This window comes from Trichosurus vulpecula, chromosome 2 (genome assembly GCF_011100635.1).
Source record: "Trichosurus vulpecula isolate mTriVul1 chromosome 2, mTriVul1.pri, whole genome shotgun sequence".
Classification (NCBI taxonomy): domain Eukaryota; kingdom Metazoa; phylum Chordata; class Mammalia; order Diprotodontia; family Phalangeridae; genus Trichosurus; species Trichosurus vulpecula.
In genome coordinates, this window is record NC_050574.1 from 432066490 (window position 1) to 432093531 (window position 27042).

Below are 27042 nucleotides of genomic sequence, written 5' to 3' on the forward strand. Positions count from 1 at the left end.
TATCTAGTTATTCCAATGGCTATGTAGAATATGGAAGCAAGCTTGGTAGAATAAATACTATGTAAGAAATGCTCAAAGTTTGAACTCCATCTTTCAGAGACTAAGATGGCATAGGAAAAAGTATGCTCCCTGTTGCTGAGGATAAATATCTATACTTCTGGTCTTGCTATATGTTAAGAGTAATATCCCTTTGTAAAAGCAAAGTGTTTTTTGGTTGAGTATAGTTGAAGCAGCCATTACTGGCAATTGAAAGTGAGCAAAATACATTGGAATGGGGACTCAGGCTGATGCATTAGAGGATGACACCCCATAGTCAGTCAATAAACATTTTAAGCACCCACTATGTGCCAGGAGCTTTGCTAAGCACTGGGGATACAGAAGAAGGCAAACAACCATCCCTATCCTCAATGAGTTCAAAATCTAAGAAGGCCTGAAGGGCACCCCTAAAACTCTAAGAGAGAGATGTAGCTTATTTGCTCTGAAAGAATAAGACCAAGGCTGCTATTCTAATTCTCTCTCTCTCTCTCTCTCTCTCTCTCTCTCTCTCTCTCTCTCACTCTCTCTCTCTCTCATAAAAGCCAGGCTCTAGTTTGGATGTTTTCATGATCAATGGTAAGTCTATACATGCTAAGCAAATTTAAAAATACTCAATTCTGAATTTGCCCCAAAATATTTTATTAATAAAAGTTTTAATTAAAAAAATACAATGTAATAGAGTTCTATTACGCACCGAATGAAATGTCCCAGATCTGTATGTTGCCATAGTCTATAAAATTCTGTACATGGTCACTCACTTTAGTGAGATAGGTGTGGAAAGAGAATGTTATGAGGATAGAGAGGGTTAGAAATTCTAAATTCTGTTATTAGTATGAAATTTTCCAGAGATACCTGAAAGTACCAAAAAAAACCCTTAATGTTTATTTTCAGATACAAAGAAGTTATATAATAAAATAAAATTTTAAAATTACAAAAGAAATCTGTACATCAGTGACATTTTTTTTAAAAAAGGCATGCTTTGGGTATTATGTAGGCAGGGAAATGGAATCCATTCACCAATCAGAAGTTTCCAGGTTTTGCCATCATCAGTTGCATGCCTGGCCCATTTCAGCTTGTATAACCATCTCTTCTTTTCTCAAGGGGAAAGTGTCAATCAGGTTGAAGAGGGATACTGGTGTCACTATGGACATGTAGCGTTCTTTATCCATGCCATGCTTATCCACCAATAATATGCTGAAGGTGTTAAGAGGAATCCGCAGTAGCAACCTGAAACCAGACAAAGCATTGAACGGGGCTAGAGGTCCAATTGCTGAGAACATTCTGTTGTAGCGTATAGATATATGGAGGGCAGCCTGGAGTCAGGCAGGCTCATCTTCCTGAGTTCAAATCTGGCTTCAGACACTTACTAGATGTGTGACCCTGGGAGAGTCACTTAACCTGTTTGCCTCCATGTCTTCATCTGCAATTTGAGCTGGAGAAATGGCAAACCACTCCAATATCTTTGCAAGAAAACTCTAAGTGCACCATGTACAGTCAGACACGACTTAAAAAAAACTGAACAACAAAATACATATATGGATTGATTAGATAGTTAACAAGCAATTTCACAAAAAAGACTAGAAAAAGACCCTTTAGAAATGAGAAGGATTTTTTTCTGATTCCTTTCACAAACACTGCCTAATTTCTTTTGTTGTTGCTGCTTGTCCTTCGTTTCAAAAGGAACCAAGAACATCATGAGGATGACATCTTGACTTATTGTGAATTGGATTTAAGAGAGGCAGAGCTTCACAAAGTCATCAGCCCCACTCTCTCCTCCAGAGTCATAGAAGGCCAGTGGCCAGACAAAAGTCAAGATGACTGGTGATGGCCCAGGATGCACTGGGTGACCCTGGCTTTTCTAAATCAAGGTCTTTCCCAGGCCTCAAACCGAGGCCTGAGAAAGACCAGGCCTGATGTCTCTTAAAACTCATCAAGGAATGATTTGTCAATTTGTACTGTTGTAACACTCACCCTATCCTAGGGTGCATTGAAAATAAAAGGGATTCACTGGTGTGAACAAGAAAGGGAATGAATTTTAGGGAATAGCAAAGGAAAATGCATTTACCTGGGAAGAAAAAAAATGGTGATTTTCTCTTACCTGAGCTGTAGGGTGAGTGCTGGGGGCATGATCCTCATTCCTATTCTTCCTATCAGGGTTGGATAGGTGCCAACCAGTTCAATAACCGTGATGTGCCTTAGGTCCAGACCACACTGTGATTGCTGAAAAAGCCGACATGAGAAAGAGGAATGTTTTTAGGAAATGAGGTCTTTAGTGTCAGGGGAAAAATGTACAAATTAAAAAGGTATCACTGGAGGAAAAGAACTTTGCCAAGTAGAGGCAACCAATCAGTCATTACTTGTTAACTGGCCAGACCTCTAGGTACTGGGGGTACAAAGACAAAAATCAAACAGTCCCTGCTTTCTAGGAGCTTACATTTTATCAGGAGAGACAACATGTATATACAGTGAAAGCACTCATCCCTGATGCCTTGCGGGCACCAGGAGGGCAAGATCAGGAAAGGCTTCATAATGAATGTGCTGTTTGGGCTGAATATCTAAAAGAAGTAAGGAATTCTGAGAGAGAAGGAAGAAGTGCATTCTGGGCATGATAGTGTAGTGCCAGGGCACAGAGTCAGGAGGAGTGGCTGGTCTGTGTAAGGAATAGCAAAAGGCCAGTTTGGCTGGAACACAGAGTATCTGAAGGGGAATCATGAAATTATTCAGACTGGATACAGGCAGGGACCTGATTGTGAAGGGTGGCTTTTAATGATAAATACAGAAGTTTATGCTTGATCCTAGAAAGTAACTTAGGCCCAGACCTCTGGTTTATATAATCTCTAAATACTTTCCTATGACCCATGTTGAAAAATACGATACACCTCCTGAGAGAGACTGATGAGCTCAGGGTGCAGATCAAAGTATACTTTTTTTTTCCTTTCTTTATCTTTCTTGGGTTTTTTGTGCTTTCTTTTGCAATGTAGCTAATATAGAAATACATCTTACATTGTTTCACATGTATAATCTATATCATATTGCTTGACTTCTCAAGAAATAAAGGGAGAGATTTTAGAACTTAAAATTTAAAAAATGAATGTTAAAAAATTTTACATGTAATTGGGAAATATTTAATGAAATAAAATATATTAAAATACTTTCCTATGAATCATAAAATCATAGATTCAGAGCAGCAAGGGACCTTCAATGCTATCTAATCTAACCAACCCCCTCATTTTCCATATTAGATGTATCTGAGGCCAATGGAGTTAAGTGTGCCCAAAATAACACTGATAGTGACAGTGACAAAATATGAACCCATGTCTTCTGCCTCCAAAAGCAATGCTTTTTTTCCCACTGGAATTCGATGAAAATTCGGCTTTTAGGGGTATTTTTAAACCTAAAAAAAATGGTAGTCTTTGTGTCTATGTATAGAATTGATAAAAACTCCACGGAGCCAAACTTTCTTTAAAAAAACAAACAAACCTAAGGCTTCCCTAGAGAACTTTAAATTTGACTTGCAAAGAAAGAGGAAAAAATGTTTCCAAGTTTTAAAAAAAGTTCCAATCATATGAGTTGGTCCTGGGAAAAAGACTGAGCAACATAGGTCCAGACAGATTTTGTCAAGTGATCTGATAAGCACTTTCCCTGACAATGGAAAAGAAAAGTCACTGAAATCACTAAAATAGAATTTTGAAAAGGAAAATAAAAAATGTCTTCAAGTAAATAGCATTTTATTTTCAGACCACATATATTGCCATAACCCCTCCCTTGGGCAGGAAGGTCTATGGTCTGCTTTTGAGACAGACTCTGCTCACAGCAGGCCTGCCTAGAATTTCCGCATCAGTGGACTACACTGGGATAAGGGCTCCAGCTGAGAGCTCAGTTTCTAATAGGAGTGACACATTAAGCTGTTCACACTGGAATGAATGCAAAGCGCTTTTATTAAGACATCTAGCAACATGAGACAGAGAAATGGTAAGCCTCGCTAGGTGAGGTAATGGAGAAAGAAGGGATCAGATCCTGGGATGCTGACAGAGTTGCAGATCTCTTCAGGACACAACACTCCTGGGAGGTGGGGGCAGGGGTGGGTAATAAGGAAAGAGTTGTGTTGGCAGGAATGAAGGAAATGTGACAAAGGATGAAAGGGTACTGGGGCCCAAACATCCTCTATCATAATCTATCTGGGACTGGACCTGATTAATATGAGACTCTATGGAGGGTCCTAGAACCAAGAGGAGTAAGGGGAGGGGATCTCTGAGTAGGTATGTCATGTTCTACAGTCACAGAATTCCAGCTTTGGAAGGGAAGAGCTTCTGTGGCCATCTCAACAAAAGAGCAAATGAAATCGTCATCTTTCCTAGAAGACTTTAAATGAGAACAAAGTCACTGCTTTCGAAGGTAGTGCATGCCCTGTTAGGATAACTCTAGCATCAGGTCCGCTCTTACAGGAAACCAAGATTTGCCTCTTGTAACTTCTTCCTATTGGTCCAGCTCTGCCCTGGGGAGTCAAGTAGAATAAATCTAATCCTTCCCTGGAACAATCCTTCAGACATTTGCACAGCCAACCCAGGAGAATTAAGACGTGAGACTGAAGCTTACCGACTGGAACCAATAAACAAAGGAACACCAAGGATTCTGCTTAGTACAGAGAACTGGTGTTTAACGAATGACTGTGAAGGTATACATTTAAGCCAACCTAACAATACTATTTTATAGAGCAAAAGCAATTAAAAATCTAAGCATAAGCTGTGTCCTACCTGCTTGATTAAACCAAACATTTACAAAGTAACCATTAAGTCTGAGCACTGAGCTATGAACTGGGGAAACACAAAGACAATCAAGACGTTGTCCTTATGGATGTGGAGCTCATGAACATTAGAAATGGATAACAGTAGCTAGCATTTATACAGTGCTTTAAGATTTGCAAAGCACTAGGTTATCTCGTTTGAGCCTCTGGACCACCCAGGAGGTAAGAACAATTACCATTCTCATTTTATAGGTGGAGAAACTGAGCCTGAGAGGTTAAGTGCCTCACCCAGGGTCATACAGATAGTACATATTTGAAACAGGATTTAAACTCAGTTCTTCCTGACTCTAGGTGGAAAATTCTATCCACTCTACCACTTTGCTGCCTAAAGGAAGGGATATTAGGGATCATCTAGTTTAGGCCTGCACAACCTGAGGGCTGCCACCTACCGCCTGAAATCCTTCGGCGGGCTGCAGGTTGTGCCAGCCTGATCTAATCCAACGCACTTACTTTTTAATGAAGAAACTGAAGACCCAGGGATTGAAGTGACTTGCCCCAGGTCACACAGCTAGTTGGCAGAACCAAGACTCCTGGCTTAACCCATCACCCCCGGCTGCCCCCTCTCTAGGGTTATGTGACAGGAACACCAACATCAGGCTGGGTGTCAAGGAAAATCAGGCTATCAAGGCCACATGAAGTCAGTCCTATTGGTCTCATAACCACTAGGTCTGCTCCTGAGCCTCCTGCTTTTCAATTCTCCAATGAATTTGGCTTCTAGGAAAGAGCCAGAATAAATTTTATAGATGAGAAGCAGCTCTTTGGAGGTTTGTGTTTGATTTCTGCACCAAGAATGAAGAAAAAAAATGCCATTCTAAATTATAACAACGCTGAGAGGAAGAGTACCATTCTGTCTTTTGAAAGACTGCTAACGATTACACCTAGAGACACATTAGGAGGCTCTATCATTTGGTCTCTTTGTCAGTAACAGAGACAAATTCTGGCTTCCACCTTTCGTCATATTGGCAATCTTCACTATACATCAACAGCTCCAAGTAAGTGCTACAAGTTCTTAGATGTTCAAAATATTCAGGATGTAGTATCTCTTAGATGCTAATAAAGTCAAGGTCCTCACATTTATAAGGGTACATGATTCATCAAAGAAAATAAAGGCATACACATGTTCTGCTTTGTATTCTATTTATGTCCATGTCAAGACTTGCACTAAGCTGGTAATTCCTTTTGGGCAGGGAATATATCATATTTATCTTTTAATCTCTCCTAGTCACCACTAAAATCCTGTTCTGATGCCTCACTGTGGCATGAAGTTAACACTGGAGGCTTCTGAAAGCTCAGCCAACAGAACACAAGATACGAAAGTGTTAGGGATGGGCCAATGATGGAATGTGTGGTTGTCATCCGAGAACCAGTTCAAATAAATTCAGAAAAGTTCATCACCAGGTTGGTGACAAGGTGAGCACTTTTTTCTTTGGTCACAGCAACTCTTGTATTAGAAACATTTTGATCTTTGTTGGAACAAATAGTACACACACTCAAGAAATCACAGATATTTAATGTTCTGAAGTATTTTTTTTCATCCTCTAGCACAGTTATTTGCTAGGAGGCACTTAACAAATGGAGAACTTGAAGGAAAGAAGGAAGGAGGGTGGGGAAAGAAGGAAGGAAGGAAGGAAGGAAGGAAGGAAGGAAGGAAGGAAGGAAGGAAGGAAGGAGGAAGGACAGAAAGAAGGAAGGAAGGAGGAAGTCTACAAACTGGCTTGATTCTTTGGTACCCATTTTACCCTTAATTTATTTTAATTCACCAAATATGCATTAAATACCCAGGGAGATACTGAGCCAGGAAATGGATGAGAGAAAAAGTTTTGAGAAGACAGTTGCTGCTCACATGATCAACACAAACACAGAGAATGATAATACTAAATATATTTCAAATCCAACAAGTATTTATTAAATTTATTAAGCACCTATTATGTGCCAGGCACTAGGCTTGGAGACTGAGGACCGGATGACAAGAACAAATGGTCCTGCCCTCAAGGTACTTGCATTCTATGGTGAGGGGAGGCAGATTTGTATATAACAAGTGCAGAGGAGAACTGTGTTTCCAAAGAACAAAGTGCTCTATAATGCTAGAGGAGCATAGGTCATTTCTGATTTGTTTTAGGGGAAGAAGTGGAGGCTGATTTCAGGAAAGGCTCTACCCTGTCCACCTCTCTCCTTCAGCCCAAGTGGGTCTTACCTGAAGCATCGAAAGTTGTGCCCTGTAGAGCAAGTTACGGGCAGTTGGGGTGGACACAATAAGGAGCCTTCTTTTCTCATAAAACTGATCCAGGAGGGCAGCGGCAGTCCTGACGCCCACATTGATCTTCATAGCTGCAGTGGGAAAAGGTTAGTCAGTACTTGGGGCAGAGATTCTCTGTTTCTGTTCAGGAAATCAATCCATCGATATATATGAAGAGTCTCCAATGTGCCAGCACCATGCTAATACTAGGGATAAAAACATGAAACCCTCCCTGTGCAGTAGGAGCTTATCATGGATTGACGGCCTAAAGTCAGTATAAAAGGGTAAGTCACTGGGGGGGGGGGGCGGGAAGAAGGGAGAAAGTTCAGATTGACGAGGAATGTCACTCCGAAGGCTTCCTTTGTGTTAGACTTGAAGGGAGCCATCTATTCCAAGATGAGGAAATTGAGACCCAGATTGGTTAAGTCTGGATTCAAAGATTGTGACAGAAGTGTGATTCAAACCCATGTCCCTTGACTCCAAATCCTTCACTGCACCCAACGGCCTCTGGGTAAAAAGGTACTTAGTAAGACAACAGATACACAGAATAACAACTGACTTTTACACAATGTTTTAAGAATAATGCTACCTGGACCAGTCACTCTCCCTATTTATTCTTTCATATTTCAAGTTCAGCACATTGCTGCACAGGTGGATTAAAAACAAACTGGTTGTTGTTGTTGATGCTACATAAAAGCATTAGGATGTAGCTCATCTTGTATAGGCTTACGGCATACATTCTCCACACGACTTGGTAGCAGACAGGTTGAAAGGGAGGATATGTGCCGCTTTCTGTTCCTAGATGACTGATTTCTTTTCCCAGGGCTCTATATTTGCAAAGACTTTTGTTCCACCTAGCTTGGAGATAATGAATATTTGGCATAATTACATCCATTTAAAATGTTGTTCTGAAGTTTTTATGGATCAATATTATTTCCAGATTATTGGGGATTGTCGTAGTATGGCTGTGTAAGAAATGGGAGGAGGAGTTTTGTTTCCACAGAACTAAAGGTGTACTTCCCCACTCCCCCACCCCAGCTCTAGCAGAAACCAGGCCTCAAGGTCGGTCAGGTGAGAGGTCAGAGGCTTGTGCGTGTGCATGCTTTTTGAGAAGGCAGTCAGGGGAATTAGAGAGGCCAAACCCCTTGAACCAGTTCAAGCTTATCTAGGGTCTGGTCGTGATCAAGAGTCCAGGCCTACTGATTTGCATAATTTGCATATGTTAAAGAGGGACAGTAGGGGAGTAAAAAATGTAGATTAATCCTAAACTCAGACAAGGAAAATCCATTTAACTTCACTTTTGCTTCTGTATCCTTATTATCCTACCTACATAAACTGTATAACCTAGGAAAACTACGTAAAAAATGAAGATTGTAAGCTAACCATAACTCTAGCAGGAGTGGAGGGAATGGTTACCCCTGCTCCTGCAGCTGTATCTGTGTGAGTGTTCCTGTGAGCACTATACCTGCTCTCTTGAGGAGCGTAATAAATCCCTTCCTCTAGTCCTGAGTTCTTTGGGTGAGAATGGGCAAATCACATGGATTTTCCTAAGTAAGGAAAAGAAAGCAATGAGCAGTGGAAGCTTGTCTCGGGCTTGCTTCCTGATCCTGCCTTGGGGAGTCCTGTGATCCCCACTGCGGTGTTAAGAGGGCTACCACTCTGGATTCCCTTGGGGAACCCTGTGGTCTGCACAGTCTTCTTAAGGGGACATCACTTGGGACTTCCGGCCCTGTCTCAGGAGCCTTGTGATCTTACCGCCGTCCTAAGGTGCCATCACTTGGGTCCTCCTTAGGGTCTGACCCTAGGAGGCCCTGTGAACCCCACAGACTAAGGGGGGCTACCACTTGGTCTTCCCCTGGAAGTCCTGTGGTCTGTACAACCTTCCCTAGGGATTATCACAGGGTTCTTCCTCAGGACTTTGGCCTGCCTAGGAAGTCCAGTGATCCCCAAAGCCACATTTTCTCACAATTTGGGGAAGTCCAGTGATCCCCAAAACCATATTTCTCACAGCTGGTAATGATACTCCAGTTTCAATGCATTTTAATGGTTAAATCCACAAGGATATTTTTGTTTCTGCATTTGTATTATGGGGATCTGTCAGTCCACAAAAGTTTCCCATGTATAATTCTAGCCACCAGATTATATGTTAATAGGTATTCAGTAGGTGCTAAATTTTTGATGCCTGTAGGGATTTGTTGCACAATTTCTATCCATTTCCTTGCACAATCTGCATTAATCGCAGTCTGAGCTCCTTAGAGATAACCCTCCTGAAATTTCTGACTGTGATAGGTTGGTTCTGAATTGCCATCATAAATGCCTCTGCTGCCACAAACAAATCTGAATGATTCAGTTATTTGTTCAACACTTTTTAAAATCAAAATATTGTTGCTTGAAGTCATGTGAATAGTTACCTCAAAGTTAATTCTCATTCTAGGGCTGATGCTATGACATTACCCATAATTCAGGCATAGAGTGATGACTTACCCAGTTACTGCTCAAAATTCTGAATTTAAGGAAATAAAACACCTGATCACTGTTTTTGTAAGTTACATCTATTTAATCAAAGTTTGAACCTATTTAATTAATGTAAAATGTAGAGATTTTCCCAAGTAAAATAGGGAAAAGCTCAACATCATACTTAATAGACTGAATCCATTCATCCCAAAGATATTACTATAATCTATATTGTAATAGATTCAAATATGATAGCTAGAAAAATGTATATGACAGATAGCCAAATCTCTTTCACTTTCAAACAAGTATATTAACATTTGCCCTACATTTATACAAATCAAAGGCATCCCAGGTGACCAAAAGAGGAACATGAATCCTTTCACAATTGGCGAGTTATCTGGAGACCAAAAATAAGGAAAGAACATTCAGGGTGTGTGTGTGTGTGTGTGTGTGTGTGTGTGTGTGTGTGTGTGTGTACATGCGTGCATGCATGTGTTAGACCAAGACAGAAAAAGAGCCAGACACAGAGGAGAGACAGATACAGACAGACAGATGCAAACATAGAGACAGAGCCTGCCAGGATCCTAGCGCAGACACTCACTGCAATAGCCTCCTGGTTGGTCTTTCCCCACTCCGGTCCATTCTCCATTCTGCTGTCAAAATCATCTTCCTATACAGGTCTAAGCGTATCACAGGCCCACCCTCTTCTTCCTCCCTCACCAATAAATTTCTCAATTTGGTGTTCAAAACCCTATATAGCCTGACTTGCCCTTCATCTTTCTAGTCTTTTTATATTTTAAATCCCTTCATATACTCTAATCCAGTGACATCAGCTTTCTTGTTACTCCTCAAACAAGGCTCTCCATCTCCCAACTCCTGGCATTTCCTCTAGCTGTCCCCCACTCCTGGAATGCTCTCTCTTGTCATCTCTGCCTCCTGGATTCTCTTACTTGCTTCAAGTGCCAAATACAATCACACCTCCTACAGGAAGCCTTTTACTATTCCTCTTAATTCTAGTACCTTCCCTTTGTGGATTATTTCCAAATTCTCTTGTATACATCTTGCATGTACATAGTTGGTCATGCTGACTCCTTCACTAGACTGTGAACTCCTTGAGGGCAGGAACTGTTTTTGCCTCTCTTTGTACCCCCAGCACTTAGCATAGTGCCTGGTATAGAAGGTGCTTAATATTTATTGACTCACTGATTGGATGACCCATCAGCAGTCTAACTGGAAATCGAAATGTTGTGGGTCACCTGGTAACTAACTGAGGGGCCAAATTAACACACAGGAAGTAAATCTTCAATTAGAGATCCTAAGATCACAGGATCATTGATTTAGAGCCAGAAGGGATCTTGGAGGTGGTCACAGATAAAGAAACTAAGGACCAGAGAAGCCAAATGGTCTCACGGTCTTCCTATCCTAAGTGCAACTAGGCATCAGCTCCCATTCGTGACGGGATGTCAAGTTACCGCAGAAGAAGGGAACTCTCTAATTCACCTTCTCTGATCTCTTCCACTAACTTTCTGTGTGACTTTGGACTAGTTACTTCCCTTTGTCTGGGCCTCAGCTCCAGGGAAGAAGTTTGAACTTGGAGTTCAAACATTCTATATAAAGTATGGAGACATAAAGTGGGGTCCATAGAGGTTCCTGTTGTCTTATGCACAAAATCTATTTTATATGGCTTTGAAAGGAAAGAGGAAAAAAAGTATCACAAATATAGAAATCAACAATGCCCAATAGCGTGGGAGAGAAGAAAAGAGAAATTGGGTGTTGTGGAGGGGGGAGGTGGGAAAGAAGGAGAGGAAGAAGGAATGAAGGAAGGAAAGAAGGAAGGGAGGGAGGGAGAGAGGAAGAAAGAGAGGAAGGAAGGAAGGGAGGAAGGAAGTAAAGAAGGAAGGGAGGAAGGAAGGGAGGGAGGAAGGAAGGGACGCAGGGAGGAAGGGAGGAAGGAAGGGAAGGAGGAAGGAGGGAGGGAGGAAGGAAGGAAGGGAGGGTGGGATGAAGAGAGGAAGAAAGGGAGGAAGGAAGGGAGGAAGGAAGGAAGGAAGTAAAGAAGGAAGGGAGGAAGGAAGGGAGGAAGGGAGGAAGGAAGGGAAGAAGGAAGGAAGGAAAGAAGGAAAGAAGGAAGGAAGGAAGGGAGGGAGGGAGAGAGGAAGAAAGGGAGGAAGGAAGGGAGGAAGGAAGGAAGGAAGGGAGGGAGGGAGAGAGGAAGGAAGGGAGGGAAGGAGAAAGGGAGGGAGAAGAAAGGAAGGAAGGAAGGAAGGAAGGAAGGAAGGAAGGGAGGCAGAGAGGAAGGAAGGGAGGGAAGGAGAAAGGGAGGGAGAAGAAAGGAAGGAAGGGAGGGAGGAAGGAAGGAAGGGAGGAAGGAAGTAAAGAAGGAAGGGAGGAAGGAAGGGAGGGAGGGAGGAAGGAAGGGAAGAAGGAAGGAAGGGAAGGAGGGAGGGAGGGAGGAAGGAAGGAAAGGAGGGAGAGTGGGATGAAGAGAGGAAGAAAGGGAGGAAGGAAGGGAGGAAGGAAGGAAGGAAGTAAAGAAGGAAGGGAGGAAGGAAGGAAGGGAAGGAAGGAAGGAAGGAAGGAAGGAAGGAAGAAGGAAGGAAGGAAGGAAGGAAGGAAGGAAGGAAGGAAGGAAGGAAGGAAGGAAGGGAAGGAGGGAGAGAGGAAGGAAGGGAGGGAAGGAGAAAGGGAGGGAGAAGAAAGGAAGGAAGGGAGGAAGGAAGGAAGGAAAAAAGCCAGGTACTATGCTAAGTACTTTACAAACATCTCATTTGATCCCTGCCACAACCCTGTGAGGTAGATACTGCTATTCTTCCCATTTACAGTTGAAGACAATCAGGCAGACAGTGGTTAAGTGACTTGCTCCTAGTCACCCATCTAGTAAGTGCCTGAGGCCCAATCTGAATTCATATCTTCCTGACTCCAGGCCCAGAACAGGAGAGGGGGGGACAAGCGCTCAAAGGCTTCTTCTGTCACCTCGATGGTAATAACACCTTATCATTATTTGTGCTTTAAGGTTTACAAAGGCTTTTCTCCATCATCTCATCTGAGCCATGCTTTCAGGTAAGGTAAATAGTATAGCTGCTACCAAATCCAATTTCGTAGATGAGGAAACTGAAGGGCCCCTGCCAAAGTAAATGATTTCCCCAAGATTCCTCAGTAAATATTTGGCAGAGTCAGGATCAGAAGTCTGGTCTTCTATTTCCTAACCAACGGCTCTTTCACTCTTACACTGGGAGTAATGAAGACGAACATTCCCTGCTTGAAAATTTTGTGAATCACCAGTCTTCCTTTTCGGGCACAGAGGAAAGAAGGAAATAAGTGCTAAGAGGAAGGGACAAAGCAGGAAGGAGAACCCCCCACACAGGGGAGGCTCAAATGAAGTAGAATGACATTCAAAGCTTCCAAAATAGAACAGAAGCCGCATCACACTTCCCTGTATTCCATCCCTTTAATCCTGAACACACGACATCCTCAGGCTCCCCAATATCAGTTCAGGAGCCAGTTCTTCACTTACCTTTGCAAGTCGGGTCTGTGCCTGACCAGGCCAAGTTGGACTGACACACTCGGGCTGGGCTACCTTGTAGCTCATAGCCTCCAATGCAGGAGAACTCACAGGTGGCCCCGTAATTATTGCCATCACTGGAGCATTTGATGTAGCCATTCTCTGGAGAATGAAGCTTATTGCAACGTTGGACTGTGAAGAGAGGGCATTCAGAAAATAAAGCCTTCTCCAGAACAAGAGCTAGAGCCACAAGTAGGAATTCTGATACCTGTGACAACCCCCAAGAAAAGGGAAGGTAGAAAGGTGAGAAAATCCAGTGTCCTATGGCTGGCAAACTTCTTCTCTCTCTGTATTGCATGAGTTAAGAGTCATAGGCTACCTTAGCATAAACTCTTTTTCCTGTGCTCCCCGGTCCTATCTTTAGCCCTACCACTCTTTCCCTCTCTTTCCATTGTAAGCTTTGGAAACCCTATTCCATTGTTCACAAAGTTTCCGCGGTCAGACTTCTTCTTGCCATGTCCTTTACTCATGGAAACCTGGCTCCCTTTAGAAAACATTGCAGCCTTGATGACCTCTCCTAGAACGGATGCACTTTCTCTCATTTCTCCCAAAGCACTGGTCCTGGAAGAGGAGGAGGAGGCTCACTTTTTGTTCCTTAGCACATCCCTCATATTGCTGTATTCACTCATATTCTCTCAGGAACCTCTCCTCATTTGAGGTTCACTTCATTTGTCTTAATATTAGCCCTATCCATATTCTGGCTGCCTTTATCGACAAATGCCTGAGTCTTTCTCCCTCTTTTTGCAGGTGTTTTCTGTCTGGTTCATAGTATTTCTCTCATTCCAAACCCTTGCCCTCATACCTGCATGCTTCACTATGTACCTTTTAGTGCAGGGCATTCAAGGGTAGATTTATGTACATTAATGTAGTTTTCAGCTTTTATAGCTGAAAAGCCTTTTGGGGACATCCTGTATTCTAGGCTCTCCTGATATGCCTGACCACTTCTCCATGGGTCAATTGTCCCTGAGCTTATCCTCCTTTCAGGGCAGTACAGTTGCTTCCCACTCATCCCTAAACAGTGTGGGTGCTGCCCTTTTTCTGTCCAGACTGAATGTGGTGAAAAGAAGTCTTTCCATTTCCCCTGAGAAGTCTAGCATCAAATCGTATCATGCTTTTCCTATCCCTAGTTGATCTCTCCCCCATCCCCTAACTTCTAGTCATAAGAAGGCATCCTGGGCCATCTCCAGTTGTCCTGGTGATTATCAGGCCACTGGACCCAGATGCCCCTGGAGGAGAAACTGAGGCTGGTGACCTTGCACAGCCCTCCCTCACTCAAATCAAAGTCAACTGCAAGTCATGTCACCATTTCCCTGATGTCATGGTCCTCTTTGAGAATGAAGGACAAACACAACAAGTTATAGGAAGACTCTCTTCTATGGATGCAGGTGAGTAAAAGCCTGAGCCTGCTAAAGGAAACAAGGCCTGGGTCTCAATGAGGCGCCGTGATGGAGGACCCTGGGCAATCTAAGAGAAAGAGAGAAGCAAGAAAAGGGGAAACAGGCCACCGGGGATGATGTGAGAGGGGAGAAAATGGAAAACCTTACCTACCTCATGATATTTTTAGGTCTAACTCTTCAAATAGGAGCTGATAATGATGATGGCAGTTAACATTTACATGACTGGGGACAGGGGAGGCAGCAAAGGCACTGAATTTAAGAATCCTGGTTCTACTGTCTACTACCTGGGCTTCCTTGGGCAATCAGATCATTTCTTTAGATGCACAGTCTTTCCGTCAAACGAGTGGGTGGAACTAGTTATCTCTGCTAGCTTGCTCTAGATTCCACAGAATATAAGATTGTAAGGCCTGCTCTATCTTATTTAAGTCTGCACAGCCTTCCTAAAGGTAGGTGCCACAAGTCTTTTTATTTCTATTTCACATTACAAAGAAATAGTTCCAAAGAGGTTAAGCAATTTGCCCAAAGCCACACATCTTGTAAAGAGTGCTCTTAGATCTTGGGTACTCCATGTTTTATGGTCATCTCACTGCACAATACTGCCTCATCCTGGCCATGGGCATATCAGGGCTGTAGCTTTGGGGGCTGGTCCTTCCACACTTTCTATACTTGCCGGTTGAGCTCCCTTCATGAACTCAGGCTCTGGGGCAAGGCTGCCCATAGCATTCCTGGCAACGGTCTTTGATTGACAACCCACAGTAAGGAAAGGTTAACAGATGTCCCATCAGAAACATCCCCAGCTTTCAATTCTCTCTGAACACGGTCAGCCTTCCTTTCCTATTGTCCAGCTCTGGCTGAGCGTGGCGGACAAGCTTCTGGCCTGGCTTTGCCCTTAACCTTAACTCATTCATATTCCTATATGAAAACAGAAGAATCCTTTTGCTGGCTTCTCCAGAGAAATAGTGAATGTCAGCATGTGTTCCATGTAATAGCGGCTCTCATTTATATAATGCCTCATCGTTTGCCCAGCAGCTTCCTCGCCCAGAGAAATAAAGGGATTAGCCCAAAATAACACAGCTCATAGATGGCAGAGCTAAAGTTCCTGATGCTTCCAATGCAAAGTCCAGTCCTGCTTTCTACTAATATTATATATATTACTAGTATTATAATCATAACAGCATTATATATAATTCATTATATAGTTTTAAAATTTACAAAGCACTTTACAAATACACTTATTTGATAATCACAATAATTGTGAGAGGTAGGTGCTTATTATTATCCCCACTTTTATGGGTAAGGAAACTGAGGCAAAGAGAGGGCACATGACTTATTCAGAGTTACATAGCTATTACTTATTATTAAATTTTATTTTTAATTTATGGAATAAAACAAACATTTCTGTGATTCAGTACAATAAAAAAGATTATTTAATATGAAACTGCTATTACATAGCTATCCATTGTCTGAGGTAGAATTTGAACTCAGATCTTCCTAACTCCAAGTCCAGCATTCTAGCCACCGCACCCCCCAGCTGCCTAGATGCTTCTGTCTTGAAGCTCAGCTTTTACATGCCAAGACCCCAGCTGCCTGAGCTGAGCTGCCCTAGCTCCTGGGCTTCTGAAGTGGATCAAAGTGAGACAACAACAAAGACAACTCTGCCCCGCCCTGCCCCCACCACCTCCCACTCCAGAGTGATCGAGTAGTTCTTGGGGATAGAAACAAAAAGCATCAGCTGTCATTCTTACCTCTGACTTTAACATGGAATTTACAAGTTCCCTTGTTTCCAGCTCTGTCATAGACAGTGTATTGGATCTTATGGTGTCCTTCTGGGAAATCTGACCCTGGAGGCAGGCCTTTCAAAATAACACTGAAAGACAGAGGAGGAGACAGCCCCAAAGGGATTATTTTCAAACATTTATCAGATGCCTACTGCATTAAGACCACTGTGCCAGGGGTTAGAGAAGCTGAAGCTACATCCTCGCTCTCTGTGGGTTTACAACCACCCTGCGAAGGCAGATTAGGTATACAAAGTCACAGCCACCAACATAGGACCGTACAAGAAAAATGCCAAATGAGAGAAAAACAGTGAGTAAAGATGTGGAACAGGAGCTGAGAGATTACTTTGGGTTGAAACTGTCAGGGGAGTGAATCTTCATAGAAGTGGTAGGACCTAAAAGGCCGAATTGAAAAAACTGAAGGAAATAACCAAAGACATCCTAGATAGTATCTTCAGGAGCAAAATCATGAACATAGGATTGTCCATTTTGTGTCTAGAGAATGGAAATAAGTTTGGCTGGAGCGGAAACTTTCTATAGAAAGAGGAGGCAGAGATAACTGTGAAAGGTAGAGTAGACAAAGAGATCACACAAGTAGGAAAAGGACCCATATGTATGAAAATATTTATGGCAGCTTTCTTTGCGGTGGCAAAGAATTGGAAATCAAGGGGATGCCCCTCAACTGGGGGATGGCTAAACAAATTGTGGTATGTGAATGTAATGGAATACTATTGTGCTATAAAAAATGAGGAGCAGATGGGCTTCATAATAACCTGGAAAGACTTACAGGATCTGATGCTGAGTGAGGGGAGCAGAACCAGGAGAGCATTATACATGATTACAGATACACGGTATCTCTGATGACTAACTTTGATAGACTTGGCTTTTCTCAGCAATGCAAGGTTCTAAGAAAACTCCAAAAGACTCATGATGGAAAAGGCTATCCACATCCAGAGAAAGAATTACAGAGTCTGAATGCAGATTGAAGCAAACTATTTGCTCTCTCTTTTTTTTCTTTTTTGATTTTGTTTCTTCTTTCTCATGATTCATTCCATTGGTTATAATTCTTCTTTACAACTCGACTATTGTGAAAACAAGTTTAATGTGAAGATACATATAGGACCTATATTGGATTACATGCCATCTTGGTGGGGGGAGACAGGGGAGGAGAGGAAAGGGGAGAAAATCTGGAGCTCAAAAACTCATGGAATTGAGTGTTGTAAACTAAAAATAAAAAATAAATTTAATAATTAAAAGAGAAAGGTAGGGTAGGGCCAGAATGTGAATAGTCTTGAATGATGGTTTCATTTACATTGTTACAGAATCAGGTCCAGAAAAGCCTCATAGGCTACGATTTTATTTTTCAGCTTTTATAAGGAAAATGTTTTTTTCTCTGACTATCTAAATATATTATCAATAATTGTGTTTTACCAAGGGAGGAGGGAGGTGGAGCAGGAAGGATGGAGAGAAGGATAATTCTAGAGCATTGGGGCTTGGACTACTTTCTGGAGGGCAGACCTGGGGGTTGGGGGGACTCTGTAGAAGGGGGCTCTAGGTAGCCAGAGGGAAACATGAGATTATTTGGTGCTTCATGAAGCACAGGACAGGGTGATCCAGGAATTAGGAGCGGGGCACTGAAAGTTGGGAAGGTATCAAAGACAAATGCTTCTCACATCAAAATTTTATATGAGGCCAGTCCTCTATGACAAAACCTACTCATCCATGATTTCCATTAACATTCCAAACACAAAGAGGAACTAACTTTTTTGGAGTTTCTGTCAGTGGTACTATGTGGCAAGAAACCACTGAAAGACTGAAAATAGTCCGGAAATGTTAATTCTGCTTTGCATGTTACAATAGCTATGGAGACCTGAGAAGTTAATATAATGTTTAAATCTTCCTAATTCACAATTAAAATGTGTGATAAATATGCAGGGAATTTAGCTCTATGTTTCACATGCGTAAATCAAGGGGAGAAAAAAGACCACACTCTATAAGAATCCTTGGAAAGTATTATTGAAGAATTCCACCTATCAGCTTTGAGAGTCTTGCTTCAGAACATTCTAGGTGGCCATCAATGGTGCTCAAGTACCTCTCTTGGTCTGAGCTAAGTCGAAGTAAAAAGTGTTAAAGACAATTCCCTCCCCTGTCCACAGGGAAGATCTATGGCCTAGTGGATGGAACATGTGGTCAAAGAATGAGGTAACTTGGCACCGACCCCCACCATGCTCTGTGACCTATATCTCTAGGTTCATGCTTTTCATAGAACCCTGTTTTTTTTTTTTTACTCAGAGCTGTGAGGAGATTAATAAGATAGAGTTTCAGAGCAAGAAAAGCAGGAAAGGCTTTAAATAAACAGATTGTAAGATTGTTAGAGCCTGAAATTTAGCACAATTTAGAACCCTGAAGCACATCCTCCATTAGTCAACACACACAATCATCACTCCTTTCCAGGATGAGCTGCCAACTCATCACTGCAGGCCTTTCCTTCCTTCCTTCCTTCCTTCCTTCCTTCCCTCCTTCCTTCCTTCCTTCCTTCCTTCCCTCCTTCCTTCCTTTCCTGTGCCTCCTGGGCAGTGTAGTGTTAATGTGATTAAAGATCTTCCCTGCCCATTCAATAGGGCCTTTACTTGTACCCTTGACTTACTAGGTGTGAGGCCCCAGGCCCACACCCTTTTGCTATTTAGGTCACAGAGATATGTGAAACCCTCAGGGCCTTAAGGAGAGGTGCTAAGACCAGAGCAAATTGTATGTTTACTGAGTTCTAGCCAATCAGATGTGCATGAATTCAGCCAATCAGAGACCTGAGTTCTACCCAATCAGATGGCGGCTAAGACTGTATATAAAGAGAGCCCAGAGTGTGAGATAAGCAGAACTGAGAGCAGCAGAATTGAGAAGGAGAATTGAGAACAGACATCAAGAAGACATTGAGAGAGCCAGCATCCAGAGAGACTGCAGGGCAGAGAGTGTAGACTAGAGAATTGTGGAGATCAAAGAGCTGAGAATCTACAGCATTGAGAGATTGGAGAACTGAGAATCCAGAGAACCCTAGAGACTGCAAGGACTCTGAGAACTGCAAGGGCTTTCAGAACTGTGGGAGAGGACACTGGCAAGCAGATAGTTAGGATTCGTGAGTGATTGTTTATGAGAAGGCCCTAGCAGGGGGGAAGGTTAAGGGATGACTTGGTTCCCTGCTATACTGTGTTATAACTTCCTTGTTGCTACATTGAGATGGGCTTACTGGTTTTGGAATATAATTACTGCTATATCGAATTGGAGTCATTGGTCTTGGGATTGGATCCTCTGGTGTCTAAATAAATGTTATACTTCCTCTGCATTCTATCTAGAGAGTTTTTCATACTTTGAGATTCTGAACCATACGGGCCTCTTCATGGTTATCCTCCAGGTCATGAATCTTGCCTTACTAATACAGGCAGGTACCTTCCTCTCCAACTCACTCTTATGTGCTGTCTTCCCCATCAGACTATAAGCTCCTTGAAGGCAAAGAGTGTCTTTCTGCTTTACTTGCAGTCCCCATGCTTTGCACTGTATTTGACACATAGTGCTTATTGACTGACTTAACAGCCCAGACAGCTGAGTTAACCAGCTGCGCAAAGGTTAGTTTGTTTTCTTGGCTTTTATTTATTTGTTTGTTTGTTTCATTTTCTGTGAACAGCTGATTCCCCTGCTCCCCAAGACATGGGACACATGAGAATATGAGCTAAGAGGGAGGCAGCTATATGGCACAGCGGATAGAGTGCTATGCTTGGAATCAGGATGTCCTAAGTTCAAATCTGTACTCAGCCACTTACTAGCTATGCGACCCTGGGCAAGTCACTTAACATCTCCTAGACTTTGTTTCTTTACTTGTAAAATGAAGATAATAATACCATCTCCCTCCCTTTCAGGGTTGTTATGAGAATCAAGTGAGATAATATGCGTGATGTGCTTTGCAAACCTTAAAGCACTATAAAATGCTAGATGCTATGATGTTTGTAAAGTGCTTTCAAAAACTACTATATAAATATTAGCTATTAGGAACTGGTAATGAGTCTCCTTAAACTAGGCTAGGCTGATCTCTGGATAACATTGTCTATTGCTAGGCCCAAGAAGCTATAATTAAAATACCTCTGGGAAGGGCAATACCTTATTTATCAATAGTTCTCAATATCATAGCTAATTTGAATATAGATCTGTAGAAATAGGACTCCAGGTTAGCACCCATATAGATAACCAGAAGTCCTGTGGAAAAGGGCATCTAAGTGGCACAGTGGATGGGGCGCTGGGCCTGGAGTCAGGAAGACTTTGAGATCAAATCCAGCTTCGGACACATACTAGCTGTGTGACCCTGGGTAAGTCACTGAGTTCTGTTTGCCTCAGTTTTCTCACCTGTAAAATGAGATGGAGAAGGAAATGACAAACCACACCAGTATCTCTGCCAAGAAAACTCCAAATGGGGTCATGAAATGTCAGACGTGACTGAGATGACTGAACAGCAACAACAAGAATCTCAAAGTCAAATCTCCCCATTTGGCTGAGAGTAAGGTCTAGTTCCTCTCATTTCTACTCTGCTCACAGCATCTTTTCTAAGTTCTGTATTGTAGAGTACAGAAATTGCAAAAGCATTTGCAGTAGAAGGGGATGGGGTCGTTAAAATGCCCTTTAAAAATGTCACCATTATAACCAGGGCATCCAGATTACCAATGAAAATGCCAAGGCAGATGCAGCCGCTGAACCTTGAAGAAAATACAACCCTCCAGTGACCTAGCCGGGTCTAGCTCAGTGTTAAATGCTGTTCTTACAATAACTTCATTTCATTTTTCCGGTGCTACCCATTCTTAAACCTACCCGCTTCATCTCTTTCCTTTAAGAATTTGAGCTAGGCAGGTGGCCAGTGGTGAAGAAATAAGAAACAAAAGGACAAAAGGCAAAACTTTGTTTTCTTTGAAGAGCACCAGGGAGGCAGAAGACAAAATGTAAGGTCAGGGATTGTGTCAGTCCACTACAACTGATGTGGCTGAGACAGCCCCAGGCTCCAGAATGTGTTGGTGCTAAGTGTAACTAATGTGGAGATAGGGCATTGACCCGCTTCCCCAGCCACTAACTCGCTACGGTACAGTTAGAGTTAAATTTCCTGGGTTCCTGCCCTTCATTCTTCTTTCCCTATTAGGAAGCACAAAAATAGCCTGATTTCAGTGGTCTAAATCACAGGGGTGGGGAACCTGCAGCCTTAAGGCCACATGTGATCTTCTAGGTCCTTAGCTGCAGCCTTTTGACTGAGTCCAAGTTTTACAGAACAAATCCCTTTATTAAGCTTAGACTTTAACCATTGTCTTGGTGTCAAATGCTAACTTCTCAGGGGCATGGAAACCACAATACTCCTGAATACAGCCTGAAGTAGATTGAAATGTAGGTGGGAAGTATTTAACAAAATGAAAAAATACAATAAGACATAAATGACATCAATATGTGACCTTCTAAGTCAATATGCAGCCCACAGGGATCCTTGTTTCGTTGGCCAGCTATGTCTGACTCTTCAGGACCCCAGCTGGAGTTTTCCTAGCAACAATACTGGAATGGTTTGCCATTTGCTTTGCCAGCTCATTTTGCAGATGATAAAACTGAGGCAAACAGCATTAAGTGATTTGCCCGGAGTCCCACAGCTAATAAGTGTCTGAGGGCAGATTTGAACTCAAGAAGATGGGTCTTCCTGACTCCAGCCTCAGTGCTCTCTCCACTGGGCCACCAGGCTGCTCCACAGGGATCGTTACGTATGGTTAAGTGGCTCCCATTTCTATTTGAGTTTGACTTCACTGGTGTAGACTACCTCACCACTTTTCAATCGCCTATTACTGCCACATTGGCTCTTTGTCCAAAATTCTATATAAGTTTGAGCCCTGAACAGCTTGAGGCCTTGGATTGGAATGCCCAGTTTGTTGCACGTCTCAGCTGGTAGCCTGCCTTTGGAGCTGAGGACAGCAAGGGGAGGAGTGAACTCCCATGTTGCTCCCCATTGGCATCTGTCTTCCTCCTATATCTACCATTCCTGTGTGGCAGTATTGCTTTTTAGGGATAGTTCCCTCCCCTTTCCTCCTGCACTAGGGGTCATCAAACTCTAGCCCAAGGGCCAGATCTAGCCAGCTGGCTGTTTTTGTGCAGCCTACAAAGCGGAGGGCACAATGTGAAGTTGGCTTGCTATCTTAATACATAGACCCAAAGGTATGTCTGATTGGTTCATCCAGCCACAAAACATTCCTTGTGTAGTGTCATCTGTCTCGATTGACCCTAGGGTCATTCTTCCAGAATTGACTAAGGACTTATTCATACTTGGTTCATACCCTTTGATTGATTCAAGTCCGTTAGGTGGGCTTTCTTCAATTACATTAATTGGGGTAATACACTATTGCATTATTATAAACCTTGCATCGCTATCATCCTCACTTTACAGATAGAGATAGACTTGTCCAGAGTTACACAGCTAGTGTGTGAGGCAGGATTAGAACTCAGGTATTCCTGATTCCATGTCTGGTGTTCCATCTGCTACATGACAATGTAAGTCACTTGGCATCACTCTAAGGGGACAATATGATACAACCTGAGCTTGAAACCTGTCTCTGACACTTAGAGGTTATGTGGCCGTGATCTGCTTCACGAGGCTGTTCTCTGCTTCAATCCCTTCCCAAGCTAGCACAGTAGCAGTGTATCTTCTCCCTCTCTAAAATGGAATCATCTTAAGTGCTCTGTAAGCTTTAAAGGGCCTTGGAAACATTAGTTATCAGTTGCTGTTATTGACAAGTACAAACCTATTACCAACTAGAAGTACAGGGCACCTGCCCTGCTGACCAGGACTCAGCAGCAACATCACTGGATGTGTGGAGTAATGGGATTAGGAAAACTAAAATGACCATTCACTTACTCAGTCAGAATGCCGTCCGCAGTGTCCCTTCCCTCCGGAGTCTCCCAGAATACCCGGACAGTCAGCTTATTGGGCTCTGCTATGCGCTCCTTCATGCTAGGGCACTGAATTCTAGGAGGCTCTACATCTGCTCAAGCAATCAAAAAATTCTCATGGTCATCATTAAGGGACAAGGCTTTCAAACACCCAGGGCCAGAGGGGTGGGGAAAAAAGGTTCCACATAGCCCTACCCACTCAGCAATTGTCGACACCACTGTTTTTAATCTTTTTTTTTTTTATTTTCACATTAGTCATATTGTATAGAAGAATTAGAATGGATGGGAGTAACCATGGGAAAGAAAAACATAAAACAAAACAAAAAAAGAAAAGTCTGTTTTGATCTGCATTCTTTTGATCTGTATATTTCTTTTTCTGGATATGGATGGCATTTTCCATTATGAGTCTTTTGGAATTGTTTTAGGTCCTTGCATTGCTGAGAAGAGCTCAGTCTAACAAAGTCAGTCATCATACACTGTGGCTGGTACTATGTACAATGTTCTCTTGGTTCTGCTCACTTCACTCAGCATCAATTCATATAAGTCTTTCCAGGTTTTTCTGAAGTCTCCCTGCTCATCATTTCTTATAGCACAATAGTATTCCATTACATTCATATACCACAACTTGTTCAGCCATTCCCCAACCGATGGGCATCCCCTCAATTTCCAGTTCTTGGCCACCACGAAAAGAGCTGCTATAAATATTTTTGTACATGTGGGTCCTTTTCCCATTTTTATGATCTCTTTGGGATACAACTCTAGAAGTGGTATTGCTAGGTCAAAGGGTATGCACATTTTTATAGCCTTTTGGGCAGAGTTCCAAATTCTTCTCCAGAATGGTTGGATCAGTTCACAACTCCCATTTTTCTTAATCTTGAGCATCTTTACTCTTCCCTCATTCCTGTCACCGGGCTAGCTTTTCCTTCTCGATCCAGTTTTTTTTTCTCTCCCATCTTTAGTTGTTTTTTCTTTTTAATTTATTTTTAACATTTGTTTTTTAAAATTTTGAGGTCCAATTTCTCTCCCTCCTTTACATCCCTCCCCCACCTCTTGAGAAGGCAAGTAATATATCAATTACACATGTAAAGTCATGCAGAATATATTTCTATATTAGCAATGTTGCCAAAAAAGGAAGAGTTCATCAGTTCTTTCTCTGGGGATGGACAGTACTTTTAACCATGAATCCTTTTGAATTGTCTAATATTGTCTTGATCAGAGTAGATAAGTCTTTGACAGTTCAACATCATTACAATATTGCTATTATTGTGTACAATGTTCTTCTGGTTCTGCTCACTTCAATTTGCATCAGTTCATATATGTCTTCCCAAGTTTTTCCAAAATCATCCTGCTTGTCATTTCTTATAGCACAATAATATTCCATCACAATCATGTACCACAATTTGTTAAACCATCTCCCAGTTGATGAACATCCCCTTAATTTCCATATCTTTGCAGCACAAAAAGAGATGCTATAAATATTTTTGTACAAATAGGTCCTTTTCCTTTTTTTCCTGATCTCTTCGGAATACAGACCCAGTGATGATGTTGCTAGGTCAAAGGGTATGCATAGTTGGATAGCCCTTTGGGCTTAGCTCAAAATAGTTTGTCAGAATGATTGGACCAATTCACAACTCTAATAACAGGGCATTAGAGTACTTATTTTTCTACATCCCCTCCAGCATTTATCATTTTCCCTTTCTATCATGTTAGCTACTCTGACAGATGTCAGGAGATACCTCAGAGTTGTTTTGATATGTGCTTATCTAATCAATAGTGATTTAGAGCATTTTTTATGTGACTATTGATAGCTTTGATTTCTTCTTCTGAAAACTACCTGTTCATATCCTTTGGCCATTTATCAATTGGAGAATGGCTCTTATTTTTATAAATATGTCTCAGTTCCTTGTGCATTTGAGAAATATTTAATATATTAATTAATCATTATAAAATTAATAATATACATTTAATAAATATTTGGAGCCACGTGGGCTCCAGGCCAGCCCCCACCCCAGTGTCACAGGCCTCTCCTTCTAACCTCCAAAGTTGTCTTGGGCTGGAAAAATATCTCACCCTGACCTTTTGTTGCCTCTGCTGCTCCAGAAATCGATCTGAGTTGTTTGTGGGGGAATGTTTAGAGAGCTTGACTGTGGTGCTTCCTCAACTTCACCATCTTGGCTCTGCCCCCATCAATTCAGTTCTGACTAGTGTAACTTAAATAGACAAGGCTGGGTCACCAGAGGGCATTTGCTAGCTGGTAATCTGTGCTTTAGGCAGCAGTGTGCTTTTTGAGTTCTGAGAGGAAGTAGAGGAGAGCAGAAAGAGTATGATATATCACTGTCTATTGCTCTCCTGAAAATTAACCTGGAAGTCAGATATGATGGAAATTATCCAGCCTGAATTGTAAAAGTCATTCAACTTCAGTGAATGATTTATACTACTAACTCATAAAATCATATGGTACATTAGGGCTAGTAGAAATTTTTTGAGATTTTCTGCTTCAGAGGATTTTAACCTGGAGTCTAAGAACTTTAAGAGAGACAGACAGAGACAGAGAGACAGATAGATAAATGGATAGATAGCTAAATAACTATATTTCATATAATTGGTTTCCTTTGTAGTTCTATGGATTTTATTTATGCATTTAAAACATTATTCTTAGAAGGGGGAAGGAACAAGCTTGTTATTGTTATTATTGTGCTAAGCACCTACTGTGAGCCAAGTGTGCACAATTATTATCTCACATAATCCTAACAACAACCTTGGGAGATAGGTGCTATCATTATCTCCTTTTTACAGTACAGGAAAGGGAGAGAAGGAGAGAGGAAGGAAGGGAGGGAGGGAGGAAGTAAGGAAGGAAGGAAACCAAAACAAGGTTATCTCCCAGCATCCTGCTTTCTTTCTCAGCTGAAACATCTGATTTTCCCTTTCATTTTATCCTCCAGCAATCCAAACCAATTATTAAACACTAGTGGCAACCACTAGTTATGTAAATTACCACAGATTTCCATCAATGGAGTGAAATGTTGTTACTATAGAAACAGACATCCTTGAAGCTTGAGTCACTGATGCCACTGGGCCAGATAATTTGAACATATTGAAATACTAAGTCAAAATCTTAGATTCCAATACCCCCTTGGATGCCAATGCAGATGGCATATTTGTTGCATTAGAAATGGACTCCAAGCTTAGAGAGCTAACTGGCATGTTAAAGGATGTAGTTAGGGTCCAATAAGGTCTGAGCAGACTAGCACTATGGGTAAAATCAAATAATAAGATTTAACAATTTAGTAAGATTAAAGCAAAGTCTTACATTTTAGGTTCAAAAAAGCAACTACATAAGTATGACATGTAGGAAGCTGTGGTTAGGTAACATTTCATGTGAAAAAGATTCAGAGGTTTTCATGGACCACATACTCAATTGGACTCCATTGTATGACGGGGCAGCCATAAAAGCTAATGGGATCTTAGACACCATTCTGAGAGGCGGAGTGCCCAGGACTATCCATGTCTCTGTCATGCCGGGATCCCATCCTGAACACCATGTTCAGTTCTAGGATAGCTATTAATGAACTGGAGAACTTCAAAAATAGAGTCAACAGGATGGTAAAAAGAACTTGACGCCACATCATATGAAGATCCATTGAAGGAACTGGATATAAAAAGACCTAGTGGGGACATGATAGTTTTCTTTGAAGATCTGAAAAACTGCCAAGCCGAAGGGAAGAGGGGAGGAAGAAGGAGAAGGGAGCAAGCATTTATTACATGCCTACTATGTTGTGACAGGCATTGTGATAAGTACCTTACAAATATCATGTCACTCAAAAAGT

General features: G+C 42.0%; 1 protein-coding gene across 1 annotated transcript in view; it reads right to left on the reverse strand.

The window, feature by feature from the left end:
- Positions 1–654: 654 nt before the first annotated feature.
- Positions 655–27042, reverse strand: part of SRPX (sushi repeat containing protein X-linked) — a 118205-nt gene continuing 91817 nt past the window's right edge. Inside the window, exons 5-10 of the mRNA XM_036744549.1 lie at positions 23181–23307; positions 16235–16356; positions 13045–13224; positions 7035–7168; positions 2135–2256; positions 655–1263 (exon numbers count right to left, since the gene is read on the reverse strand). Coding sequence (XP_036600444.1) covers positions 1083–1263; positions 2135–2256; positions 7035–7168; positions 13045–13224; positions 16235–16356; positions 23181–23307 — 866 coding nt within the window. The 3' untranslated portion in view covers positions 655–1082. The remainder of the gene's footprint in view (positions 1264–2134; positions 2257–7034; positions 7169–13044; positions 13225–16234; positions 16357–23180; positions 23308–27042) is intronic.